Below are 14,032 nucleotides of genomic sequence, written 5' to 3'. Positions count from 1 at the left end.
CTGAGAAAACCAGAATTCAAAAAGAGTCATGCACCATAATGTTCATTGCATCTCTATTTACAATAGCCGGGACATGGAAGCAACCTAAGTGTCCATCAACAGATGAATGGATAAAGAAGATATGGCACATATATACAATGGAATATTACTCAGCTATAAAAAGAAACGAAACTGAGTTATTTGTAGAGAGGTGGATGGACCTAGAGTCTGTCATACAGAGTGAAGTAAGTCAGTAAGAGAAAAACAAATACCGTATGCTAACACATGTATATGGAACCTAAGAAAAAAAATGGTCATGAAGAACCTAGGGGGAAGACGGGAATAAAGATGCAGAACTACTAAAGAATGGACTTGAGGATATGGGGAGGGGGAAGGGTAAGCTGGGACAAAGTGAGAGAGTGGCATGGACATAAATACACTACCAAATGTAAAATAGATAGCTAGTGGGAAGCAGCCACATAGCACTGGGAGATCAGCTCGGTGCTTTGTGACCACCTAGAGGGGTAGGATAGGGAGGGTGGGAGGGAGGGAGACGCAAGAGGGAAGAGATATTGGGATATATGTATATGTATAACTGATTCACTTTGTTCTAAAGCAGAAACTAACAAAAAAAAAATAAAACCATAAATGCTCTTAAATATTACCATAAGGACTTCCCTGGTGGCGCAGTGGTTAAGAATCCGCCTGCCAATGCAGGGAACACAGGTTCGAGCCCTGGTGCAGGAAAGATCCCACATGCTATGGAGCAACTAAGCCCGTGCACCACAACTACTGAGCCTTCACCCTAGAGCTCTCAAGCTACAACTACTGAGCCTGTGTGCCACAACTACTGAAGCCCACATGCCTAGAGCCCGTGCTCTGCAACAAAGAGTAGCCCCCACTTGCCGCAGCTAGAGAAAGCCCACGTGCAGCAACGAAGACCCAATGCAGCCAAATTAATTAATTAAAAATATATATTACCATAAGAAATCATCTTTTCTTTGAATTTTAGCATAGAATATACTTAACGTTTCCCTACCTTTGGATAATGTTGGCCCCTTTATACTTACCATATAATTTTCCTTTTAAGTATTCTGCAATTAATGGCACAAGTCAAGTACAGTATACTTTTAATCAAGTATGGAAATACTTTCTGACATACTTCATTTCTATTTCTGTCACGCCCCCCTCCCTCATACTGCCCTCTCCACTTACAATATCAAAGAGAGTCATACAGGGTGAAGTAAGTCAGAAAGAGAAAAACAAATATTGTATATTAATGCATATATTTGGAATCTAGAGAATTGGTATAGATGACCTTATTTGCAAAGCAGAAATAGAGACACAGAGGTAGAGAACAAATAACAAGGGGGAAAGGGATGGGGTGGGAGGAACTGGGAGATTGGGATTGACACATACGCAGTACTGATACTATGTATAAAGTAGACAATTGAGGGGAACATACTGTATAGCACAGGGAACTCTACTTAATGCACTGTGGTGTCCTAAATGGGAAGGAAATCCAAAAGGGAGGGGATATATGTATAATGTATGGCTGATTCATTTTGCTGTGCAGTAGCAGCTAACACAACATTGTAAAGCAACTATACTCCAATAAAAATTAATTTTAAAAACCCCAATATATGTTAAGTGTACGCAACAGGTGACACTCAGCTCCTTATCAGCTCTTCTAGGAGGTGGAGAGGCTAAAATGAATATTGTGATGCTTTGCTACCTAGCAGAGGTTAATTTTGCATATCTATTGGTATATTATTTAATACCAGCAAGAAAAACTTTTTGTATATTATTCTGTAACATGTTTATAAAAAGACATCTTATTTTTAATTATTCAGTTTTTAAAACCAATCTGTAATAACTGTCCTGAACTAGCTGTGTAAACCTCAAGCGTTTTAAAAATCAAAGTAAAGTGAATATAGAGCATAAATTTATGGTGAAAAACATTAGAGAGCTAATGCATAAACAAGACCTAAATCAGGGCACTATCCTACATTACTGTAGTCATAATGAATAGTGACTCTATAAAATGAGAAACTGTCTGCATCATATGAATACTATTAATGACAGGGCTTTTTAAAAATTATTAAAATGGCAAGAGTACAAATAGCTTTTACCAGTAGTGTTCAGACTGTAATATCAACATTAAATCAAAGTCTATGGACAGAAACGGTAAGAGATTTAGGAGATTTTAGGGTATAAATAAGGAAACACCACTGAACTTGGTACTCTACATTATAGACAGCTGCCACAGGCAAAAAAATAAATAAATAAAATGGCAATTAAGTTGACTGCAGTATTTTAATATTTTAAAGAAAAACATATTAAAAATACAGACTTTTAAAAAATTTTTACATTCTTGACAGATATAGCATCACCTACCTTTCTAAAAATAGTAAGGGTAAACAACTGTAGAAAATGTATGTTAATTAGTGGTACAACACTATGTATTTAAAAATCCTGACACACTCGTACTATCTACTGCTTTGGAGTTAGATTATGGCCTAGAGTTAATGTCACGTTGGTTCCAAAATGGAATATGGGGTCCCAGGCCAGTATTGGTAAACTGCACCTATTGCGGCACAACTTGTCCAGCCATGAAAGCATAAATCACAAAGAAAAAATCAGTTTTGTAAAAACACTTTTCCCCCTTTTTATAATCTTCTTTATTTACTCCGGATAGTTAACATAACAGTGTTCAATAGTGAAGTAAGCAGATTTTACACTCACTATTACTGTATGGATAGAAAGAGACATATGCATTTTTGTTTTATATGAGTCATCTCAGATCACTGCGATATGGCACATGAAAACAGAGATTCAGAGGCACAACGTTAATAAATTCATTTAACATTGTCAAGCATTCAAAAGATAAATGCAATCATATAGCAAAAAAAAAATCAGTTTGAAACTTTGACCTCTCCCAAGGATATGAAGAATCTTTTCACGTGTCAGAAATCTCTATAGCAAAGATTCCTATAAGAGAGAAAAAAATTATGTAGATTAATATTTTCAACTCAATGATTTCATGATGAATAAAAAAATGTGTTCTAATATTACTTTGGTAAGACTTAGGATTTTTCCCTCAGCTTCTGTGTAAGAAAACAGATACAATGTATTTTTTCACTCAGTTTTCACAAGCTGTGATACATCCATATCATGGAATACTATGGATTCAACAATAAAAAAGAATGAACTATTGACACACACAACTTGGATGGATCTCCTGGGCACTGTGCTAAGAGAGAAAAACCAGTCTCAAAAACTTACATCCCATGTGTGATTTCATGTATACAACATTCTCAAAAGGACAGAATAATAGAGCTGGAGAAGAAATTAGTGTTTGCTCAGGAATAGGGAGGAGAACGAGAGGACTGTGACCATAAAAGGGTATCATGAAGGAATGAGTTCCTCGGGGCTGATGGAACAATTCAGAACATTGACTGTGGTGATGTCATATGTTCTCTGTGTAAAAAAACTGCACACACACACAAGCACGTGTAAAAACTAGTGAAAACTGAATAAGGCCTATAGACTGGTTAATTATGCCAATGTCAGTTTCCTGGCTTGCCATTGGGGAAGCTGGGGGAAGGATACGTGGGACTATCTGTACTATTTTTGCAACTACCTGTGAGACTGCTGTAATGATTTCAAAATAATAAAAAGTAAAACAAAGCAAAACAAAACTGTGTTACAGTCACACAATGGAATATTACTCAGCAGTTAAAAGGAATATCCAATAATATCTGATACATACAACAAGCCGGATAAATCTCAAATATGTAGTGCTGAGTGAAAGTCAGCCACTACAGACTACATAACACATGATTCCATTTATATGACAACTTGAAAAGGCAACACTATAGGAACAAGAAACAGATCAGTGGTTCGGGGAAAGTAAATTAAGTACATTGACTGTTGTCTGGATAATAGGTGGCAGTCAAAGGATACCATTTAAAACTAACAGCAAAAAGTTAAAATTTAAAGAAAAGGGTACTTTAAGGGTACTATTAAAAGTATTAATAGAAAGGTAACCATTATAATGAAACACAAAACTTCTTGAATATCAAAAGAAATGTTCACAAGCAAAGAAGAATAATCAAACAGAGTAAATATCACATAGTAAATGTGGTTATCATAAGATGATATGACAGAGTTGAGGCCAAATTTAAGTTATATCAATAATATGAAGGAGCTTAACTCACCTGCTTTAAAAAAATTTCAAAATGATTCATAAAGCAAAACTCAAATCCATACTATATAAAAGTGAGACACTTAAAATGCAGTGATTCAAAAAAGTTAAAAATAAAGTGATGGACCAAGATCTACCAGGCAAATGGAGACAATAAGGAAACAGGAGTTGTAACTCTAACACCAGACAAAGTAGGCATCAAGTCCTTCTTCCTTCCAAAAAAATTAAACGCATCAGAAAATAACACTTCATAAAAGCCATATTCACAATAAAGATATGACAGTTCAGAATATCTATGCCACAAATAAAACAGCAAACCACCTATACAAAACAAATTTATAGGAGACATAAGAAATAAAAACATACTAATAATAGGTTTTAAAACACCATTCTTAGTAAAACAAGTGAACAAAAATTAAACGACATTATAAAAGAACTAAATAAAATTAAAAAGGCAAATCTTTTAGATATATTACACTATACTCTGATAAGAAAGAATGTATCTTCTCAAGTGCACATGAACTGTTCACAAAAATTGATCATGCAGTAAAGTACAAAAAAACATCAGTAGTGTCCATAAAATAGAAATATTATAGACAATAGTCTCTGATCACAATGCAATAACACTCGGAATTAAAAATGAAACCAAAACAAACAAACAAAAAAGCTCTTCTCATTGAAAATTAAAAGATTTTCTATCAAATAGCTCTTGGGTAAAAGTGAAAATACAAACAGAAATTACAGAATTTATGAAAAATAATGATCACAAAAACACTATATATCAGAATCTATGGGATATATTTAAAGCAGTGATCACAGAAAAATTCATAGCTCTGAATATCTACATCAATAAAAGTGAAAGGATGGTAATAAATGAATTAAATTTCTAACTCAAAACTCTAGGGAAAAAAACCCAACAAAGTAAATGAAAAAGCACAAGGAAGGAAATAATATAAATAAAAACAGAAATTAATAAGAAAGAAAAACGGATTAAATCAATAAATCAAAATGCTGGTTCTTTGAAGCAATGAACAAAGTAAACAAACCATAGGCTAAGGTAATCAACAAAAAAAGGAAGAAACATACATATACAAATAAGAAATGACAAAGGATGTAACTATTGATACAGAAGAAATTTTAAAATTTATAAGATATTGCATTGGTTACTTCTGTGCAAATAAATTTGAAAACCTAGATAACTGAAAGCCTAGATAACTTTTAGGCAAATAGAGATAGAAAGCTTAAAAAGACCAATTTCCAAAGAAGCAATAGAGGACTTCCCTGGTGGTGCAGTGGTTAAGAATCCGCCTGTCAATGCAGGGGACACGGGTTCGAGCCCTGGTCCGGGAAGATCCCACATGCCGTGGAGCAACTAAGCCCGTGCGCCACAACTACTGAACCTGTGCTCTAGAGCCCACAAGCCACAACTACTGAGCCTGTGTGCCACAACTAGTGAAGCCCACACACGTAGTGCACATGCTCTGCAACAAGAGAAGCCACAGCAATGAGAAATCCGCACACCGCAACAAAGTAGACCCTTCTCACCGCAGCTAGAGAAAGCCTGCGTGCAGCAATGAAGACCCAACGCAGCCAAAAATAAATTAATTAATAAATTAAAAAAAAAAGTCGTGTCAAGGCTTTAAAAAAAAAAAAGCATAGAAAAAGTTATTAAGGAAGTACACGCCACAAAAAAAAAGAACCAAGGCTACATGGTTTGACAGGTAAACTCACCCAAATCTTTAGAGATCAAATAATCCCCAACTATATAACTTGTTTCAAAGCATGGTAAACAAAAAATTTTCAAATTCTTTTTTTGAAACAAATATAACATTTATATCTAAAGTTGATAAAAATAGCACAGAGAGAAAATTACAGACCAATATCACTTACGAATATTGATACACAGATCTCAAATAAATGAAATAGTAGTGAACACCAAGAAAATAATATACTATGACCAAGTAGGGGCTATGCCAGAAATTCAAAGATGGTTCAGTACTTGAAAATCTATTAATATAATTCACATATTAATAGTTCTAAAGAGAAAAACCATATCTTCATAGATGATAAAAAGGCCCTTGACAAAAACATCCTTTCCTAATAAAAAGTCTTGAAAAAATAGTAATGAGTAGTATTTCCTTAATATCATAAAACATATAAACCGCAATCCTAAAGCCAGTATCTTACTTAATGGGCAAACCCCACTGGCATTCCCACCACAGGTCAGAATTAAAACAAGAATGTCCACTTCAGTACGCGGGCCTCTCACTGTTGTGGCCTCTCCCGTTGCGGAGCACAGGCTCCGGACGCACAGGCTCAGCAGCCATGGCTCACGGGCCCAGCCGCTCTGTGGCATGTGGGATCTTCCCGGACCGGGGCACGAACCCGTGTCCCCTGCATCGGCAGGCGGACTCTCAACCACTGTGCCACCAGGGAAGCCCCAAGAATGTCCACTTTTGCTACAGCTATTTATCATTATTCTGATGATACTGGCAAATGCAGTCAACTAGAGAATACAATTCAAGAGATACATATAGGAAAAGAAGAAATAAAATTATCTCTTTTTGCAGATGACATGACAGTATATCTGGAAACCCCTAAAGATTCAATTACAAAACTTAATGAAAAAGTAAAAGAATTTAGCAAGATAATGTGATAGAAGAGAGAGAGGGAGGAACAAGTGCAAGAATGTGAGTGCATGAGACAGCATGTGTTGTCTCATAAACACAGAAAAAGCAAATGCGGTAAAATTTTAATAATAGTGAGTATGGGTAAAGGGTTGCACAGATGTTCTTTGTATTATTTTATTTTTGTTAACTTCTTGTAACTTTGAAATTATTTCTAAATAAAAATGTTTTTACGAAATTTGTGACATACAGGAATATATCTAAAATATTTTCCTCTGAAAAATTAGCCTATTATTTTCCTGAAGTATATGTATTTTATGGTGCTGTAATAATTTGCCAATATTTTGTCAATGAAAGTATATGAAAAAACTGTATGATGTAGAAAGAAAATCAGATTTTAAAAATATAATTTATGTAGACATTAGATAAAATAGACTTTCTTTAACATATTTATATAAAACTAATTATCAAAATACTTTATTTTTATGTCTACATATCTAATTATGTAATGATGTTTAAATAGCACTATTAATGGTAGACTGTTACGGAGTTTTCTTACCCTCTCAGATATTCAGTTTTTATTGCTATATGGTTCCCGAAGAATGGATCCTTAAACCACTTACTCTTCTAATGATCGATCCAGGCCTCGGTCAGGAGATCGATGGTGAGAACGTTCTGGTGAGTGACATTTTGTATTTGGCTTTATTGTGGAACTCAAATGATAAGCACTACTTGAGTAATTCTGGCGGCGAAGTTCTTGCACAGCTCTTTCCCTAAAGCAAAACAGTGAGACTTTTACTAAACTTTATATCCAGCGACATTATTAACACTGTCGTAGAACTATAGTTCAAATCATGCTTTAAAATCTAAGCATCATGAAATAACCAAAATCTGTGGTTATCCAAGGAACAATGCTTTCCAGGCTGAACGTGGCATAGAGACACACTTACCTTTCAAAGCGCTCTGTCCCTAGTTGTCTCTTGGTAATGTCTAAATCAGCTTCCAACTGCATTATGACGTTCCTGAACTGGGCCAAGTCTCTACTCTGGATGGCCCTGTGCAAAAGAATGTGAGTGACAGTTAATTACAGGTAAAATATGGCTAGGACTCCTAGAGTACATGAAACCATGTTGGCAATGGTTTCTCAGCTGGATCCAAGCAAAATTGTCATTTTCATAGATGTATTAGTGCATCTAAAATATGCCAGCTTTAGATGTAGTAAATGTGCAAAGTAGCCTACTAAAAGCCTACACTCTCCCAGCCCCATTCAATTAGTTAAACCTTTTCTGTCTCAGTTTCTCTATGTTTAGAGGGGTACTATTATCTATTATCTACCTATATTACTTATTTACTGCAGATCATTTTTACAAGCGTACTTTAAGGTATTAGGTGCATATTCCAGTGCATATAATACTGGAATTCACTAGCACCATGATGAATGTGTGTGTATATATGTACATTTAATTGACCAAATGTCTTATATATACTTGCAATGAAATTTCATATATCTACTGTTAAAAACAAAATCTCTTCAATTTAACAGGATCTTCCTTAGGGCTAAACACTGCCTCAAAAACCCTGTGATAAGGCACACTACCACGAGGCAGATGACAGAGGTGAATGCTGCTTGCACAGAACATTCTATCCTATCTGCTGGCTTTCAGGACTGCATTACAGACTGCTGGAGTCTAAACTTTAGAGACTAAGAACACACAACTTTATCAAGCTTACTTGATACTACTCACCAGCCAGTCTAAAACAGAATGTACCCCTTAAGGTGGGAGTGTCGGCACATTTCACTGAGGCAATTTCCACCTACGGCTTGAGGAAATGATCCTGCAGAACTGGTTGAAGGTACCCCAAAAGCCCAGATGCAGTGATTGAAAAGAATGACTCAATCACAGCTGCCAAAACCTAAAATCAGTTTCTGAAGGAAACAGGCCCTGGCTTTGCAGCCTTTGCTTAGTCGGGGCTCCTACAAGTAGCTGATTCCTGAGACCATGATTCCTGTCCTTCCCCACGCCCCCTGCTCGGATGGGAGGGCAGAGTTGAGGCTGGATGAAAAAGTGTTATAGATGGGACAGATAAGAACAGAGGCTAAGAGTCCCCATGAAGTTTTGTGAGAGGTGAGTTTAATAATAAAATAATAAGTTCAATAATAAAATATTAGTTTAATATTTTAATAATAAAATATTCACTATGCAGGCAGGCATTTCCACCTAATCCTCCAGTCTTGTAAATAAGGTGCTAACGGTATTAGGGATTCTTAAAATAAAAAGTCAAAATCAGGGTTTCCCTGGTGGCGCAGTGGTTGAGAGTCCTCCTGCCGATGCAGGGGACATGGGTTCGTGCCCCAGTCTGGGAAGATCCCACATGCCACGGAGCGGCTGGGCCCGTGAGCCATGACCGCTGAGACTGTGCGTCCGGAGGCTGTGCTCCGCAACGGGAGAGGCCACGACAGTGAGAGGCCCGCGTACCGCAAAAAAAAAAAAAAAAGTCAAAATCAATGCTCTGGGGGAAGTCTTCAGCATTCTGTAAATGCAGTAGTTCTTCCAGGTAACCAGTACACACTTACAGGTACATAGGGAAATATTATGTGGCAAATGGAAAGATGGTAGCACTACCAGGTGGGTCCATAAATAGAAAAATTCTTCTGGTTTCAGAAGTGCTTAATTTCTTCTAATCTGGTTATTTCCTAAAGGCAATATGTTAGATCAATAGGTGTTCATTTATACCCAAACAATCAACAAAGATGGTTAAACTTAAATTTAGATAAATTTAGATAAACATATAATAGAAATAAGTACTAAATCTTAGACAAATCACAATATTTGGGGTCCTCAGTTTAATTAATAGCAAATTATGACACTGAATTGTCTAAACGCCAGCTTTAAAATTCTATTAATCTATAAAGTACCAAAACTTTAGAAATATGACTTTTTGTTATCATATTGCTAACCAACTCACATTTTACTTTCTGCCAAACAAAGGTGTTCTTTAAGAAGCTGAATTTCAGATTCTTTTTCTTGAAGTGCTATCTGAGACTGATATTCTTTGTCTCGATTGGCCACCAGCAAAGCTTCTAGATTCTGCATGGAGATTCTCTCATTTGTCATCTGACTCCTGAGGAGTTCTATTTCAGAACGAGCAGAATCCAACTCATTCTCCATCTGTACAATAATAGGAAGATACCTATACTTATTCCTATTCGTTCACTTAACTGATGTATTATCAGAGACTCATAAAATGTCTGTATTATGTTATAAACTGACAACCACTTTTAATTTCTTGATTAGGAATTGTGTCCTCCTTCTTACCAGATACACACACGCACACACACTGAGTATCACTTTCCCCAACTCTCTGATAATATCAGAAAGTTCATTAATTTAAGTAAAGAGTTATTAATCTCAAACTTCAAACAATTTCCATTTCCAGCTTTGATATTTCTTATTTCTGCAAGACTGACATGGTAGTATCTATAACTACTGCTTTGTCCTGAGTTGGGTGAATTATAAACACCTAATTTCCTGACAGAACGTCATCACACTCCATAGTTAAGAAAGATAAGGAGTAATTGCACATTCCCTCTCTTGCATGATCCTGTGGAAAACTTCACTTTTTGAAGGTTATCTTGAGCCTAAAATACGTTCTATAAGCCAAACGTTTCTTCAAAAGGAGAAAAACCAGACATTATTTAGAAAAAAATTATTCCTTATCTCATAATACATATTATAATAATTTACATATGCATTAAAAATGTTAAATGTTGGGCTTCCCTGGTGGCGCAGTGGTTGAGAGTCCGCCTGCCGATGCAGGGGACGTGGGTTCATGCCCCGGTCCGGGAAGATCCCACATGCCACGGAGCGGCTAGGCCCGTGAGCCATGGCAGCTGGGCCTGTGCATCCGGAGCCTGTGCTCTGCAACGGGAGAGGCCACAACAGTGAGAGGCCCGCGTTACGCAAAAAAAAAAAAAAAAAAAAAAGTTAAATGTAAAAAGATAAAACCCTAAGAAAAAAAAGTTAAATAAAAATGAAATTATTAGGAAAGGGGCGGGCAGGTAGGGGAAGAACTTTTTAGACTAGATACAATTAAAAAATTATGTCTGACTGTAGAAAAAACAAACATATTTATACTCATTATAAAGAAACAAAATTTATGAGGAAAAAAACCAGATGAAAATAAACTCAGTAAATAGTTAATATCTTATTAATATAAGGAAGATGAACAAACTGCGGAGAAATATGAACTAATGATGTTAACAGAAAATGTACAAAATACAGCTAATTAGTAAACATATAGAATAACTTACCCTTACTAACAATCAAAGAAATAGAAATTAAATCAAGACGGTATTTCTAGTCCAGGATTTCTTAACTTTGACACTACTGATCTTTTGGGTTGGACATTTATTTGGTGTAGGGAGTGCCCTATGCATTACAGGATGTTTAGTGGCATCCCTGGCCTCTACTTACCAGAGATCCATAGCATCCCCCAACCCTGGTTGTAACAGTCAAAAATGTCTACAGACATTGCTAAGTGTTTCCTGGGGAGCAAAATCTCTTTCAGGTGAACCAATGTCGTAGTTTATCAAACTGGCAAATTTCTTAGTTTTTGTGTTGATTCACATTAAAATGGGCAATGGCAATCTCATATACCTTGCTGGCAGGAATATAAAATGGAGCATCACATTTTTGGTAACAGCTTTATTGGAATATAACTCACATACCATACAACTTGCCCATTTAAATTGTACAAGTCAATGGTTTCTAGTACATTAACAGAGTTGTATGATCATACCACAATCTCACAACCTATTGTGAGAACTTTTTCATCATCCCAAAATGAAACCCAGCACACATTAGCAGTCATTCCCCCACTCCTACCCCAGCACTAGCCCCAGACAATCCCTAATCTATTTTCTATCTCTATGATCTATTTTAAACATTTCATATAAATGGAATCATACAATGTGTGTGTGGTCTTATGGGACTGCCTTCCTTCACTTAGTGTAATGTTTTCAAGAGTCATCCATGTTTTAGCAGGTATCAGAACTTCATTACTTCTATTGCCAAATAATATTCCCTTGCATAGATGTAGGAATATTTGAGTTATGTACACTTTTTGGCTATTACAAATAATGCTGATAAGAACATTTGTGTATACGTTTTTACATGGACCTATGTTTTCATTCTTCTTTGATAAATAGGAGTGGGATTTCTGGACTTTACGGTAATCCTATTTTTTCACATTTTGAGGAGCTGTCAAGATGTTTTCCAAAGAGGCCTATTTTACATTCCCACCAGCAATGTATGAGGGTTCCAAGTTTTCTACATCTTTGCCAACATTTGCTATTGTCTTTTGTAAATTATAGCCATCCTAGTGGTTATGAAATGGTATAGTTTTGTTTTGCATTTCTCTGATTATTAATGATGTTGAGCATCTTTTCATGTGCTTTTTGCCCATTTATGTAATGTCTATAGAGAAATGTCTATTGAGATCCTTTCCCCATTTTTTGAGTTGGGTTATTACTAAGTTGCAAGAGTCCTTTATATACTCTGGATACAAATCTCTTATTAGATATATGATTTGCAAATGTTCTCCCCATTCTGTGCATTGTCTTTTTACTTTGTTGATATCATTTGCAGCACAAAAGTTTTTTATTTCGATGAAGTCCTTCTAATCTATTTTTTCTTCTGTTGTACTTTTGATGTGACTCTAAAAAAGCATTACCTAACCCAAGGTCACACAGATTTATTTGTATGTTCTCTTCTTAAGAGTTTTATAATTTTAACTCTTACATATAGGCCTATAAAACATTTGAAGTTAATTTTTGTATATGGTATGTGATAGGAATCCAACTTCATTCTTCTCCATGTAGATGTTTAGTTGTCCCAGTAGCATTTGTTGAAAAGACTATTCTTCCCCCATTAAATTTTATTGCTACCAATTTTTTGGAAATCATTTCACCACAAATGTAAGAGTTTATTTCTGGACTCTCAATTCTGTTCCACTGACCTATATATCTTTCCTTATGCTAGTACTACACTGTCTTGATTACTACAGACAGTTTTGACATTGGGAAGTGCTCTGACTTTGTTCTTCTTTTTCAAGATTGTTTTGGCTATTCTGGGTCACTTGCACTTCCATATTAATTTTATGTCATCTTGTCAGTTTCAATGAGGAAGCCAGCTGGCATTCTAATAGGCATTGTATTGAATTTGTAGACCAATCTGGGGTAGTACTGCCATTTTAACAGTGTTAAGTCTTCTGATCCATGGATGTGGGATGTCTTTCCTTTTATTTGGGTCTTTAATTTCTCTCTCTCTCTCTGTCTTTCTCTCTCTCTTTCTCCAAACTGGAAGTAACAGATGTCCTTCAAAGGATGAATGATTAAACAAACTATGTTACAGGAATGAACCACTAACATATGCAACAACCTGGATGAATCTTCAGAGAATTATGCTGAGTGAGAAAATCCAATCCCCAAAGTTTACATATCGTATGATTCTATCTATATAACATTCTTGAAGTGACAAAATTTACAAGTGGAGAACAGATTAGCTGTTTGTTTCCAGGGGTTAAGGAGAGGTTGTGGATAGGAGGGGAGTAGATAGCGCTAAAAAACGGCAACATGATGGGTCCTGTGATAGAAATGTTCCATATCTTGCCTGAAACAATGTCAAAAGCCTGATTGAGATACTATACTACGGTTTTGCAAGATGTTACCATTGGGGGAGGCCAGGTAAAGGAGACACAACATTTCTTTGTATAGTTTCTTATAATTCCATGTGAATCTACAATTATCTCAAAATCAAAAGTTTAACTTAGAAAAATTATTTGACTGTCCCTTATATGCATAGTACAGCTGAAGAAATACAAAGATAAATAAGATAGTTCTTGCACTTGAAATACAGCTTATTATGGGGATAAACATAAATATATAAATAACTAAATTCTAAGGCAAAAAAATTTATGTCAGGAGTATTTAAAAATACTATGAGAATTAGCCTGATGACTTCACACCCATCTGGATAGTTATTAGCAAAAGAGAGAGAGAGGTTGGGGGAAGAAGGGAGGGAGGGAGGGGGGTAGAGAGAGAGAGAAAGAAAGAAAGAAAGAGAAAGAGAGAAAGAATGGCTGAAAAACAAGTGTTGGCAAGGATGTAGAAAAATTGGAACACTTGTGCACTGTCAGTGGGAATGTAAAATGGTACAGC

At 35.8% G+C, this 14,032-nt stretch overlaps 1 protein-coding gene across 6 annotated transcripts in view; it reads right to left on the bottom strand.

Annotated features, from left to right (window-relative positions):
* Window positions 1–527: 527 nt before the first annotated feature.
* The window catches only part of TSGA10 (testis specific 10), a 104,414-nt gene continuing 90,909 nt past the window's right edge, over window positions 528–14,032 (bottom strand). For 5 of the 6 annotated variants that reach the window (XM_022598999.3, XM_022598995.3, XM_089922663.1 and 2 more), the window contains 4 exons: window positions 9,781–9,983; window positions 7,764–7,868; window positions 7,437–7,586; window positions 528–2,970 (listed from right to left, as the gene is read on the bottom strand). In XM_022598999.3, coding sequence (XP_022454707.1) covers window positions 2,946–2,970; window positions 7,437–7,586; window positions 7,764–7,868; window positions 9,781–9,983 — 483 coding nt within the window. In that variant the 3' untranslated portion in view covers window positions 528–2,945. Of the gene's footprint in view, window positions 2,971–6,851; window positions 7,587–7,763; window positions 7,869–9,780; window positions 9,984–14,032 lie in introns of those variants that run through there. The other variant, XM_089922664.1, reaches the window with a different exon arrangement.

This window comes from Delphinapterus leucas, chromosome 13 (genome assembly GCF_059928025.1).
Source record: "Delphinapterus leucas isolate spDelLeu-1000000601 "Yukka" chromosome 13, BTC_Dleu_Yukka2, whole genome shotgun sequence".
NCBI lineage: Eukaryota > Metazoa > Chordata > Mammalia > Artiodactyla > Monodontidae > Delphinapterus > Delphinapterus leucas.
The sequence above is the reverse complement of the archived record's forward strand: the minus strand, read 5'-3'. Positions and strand labels throughout refer to the sequence as shown.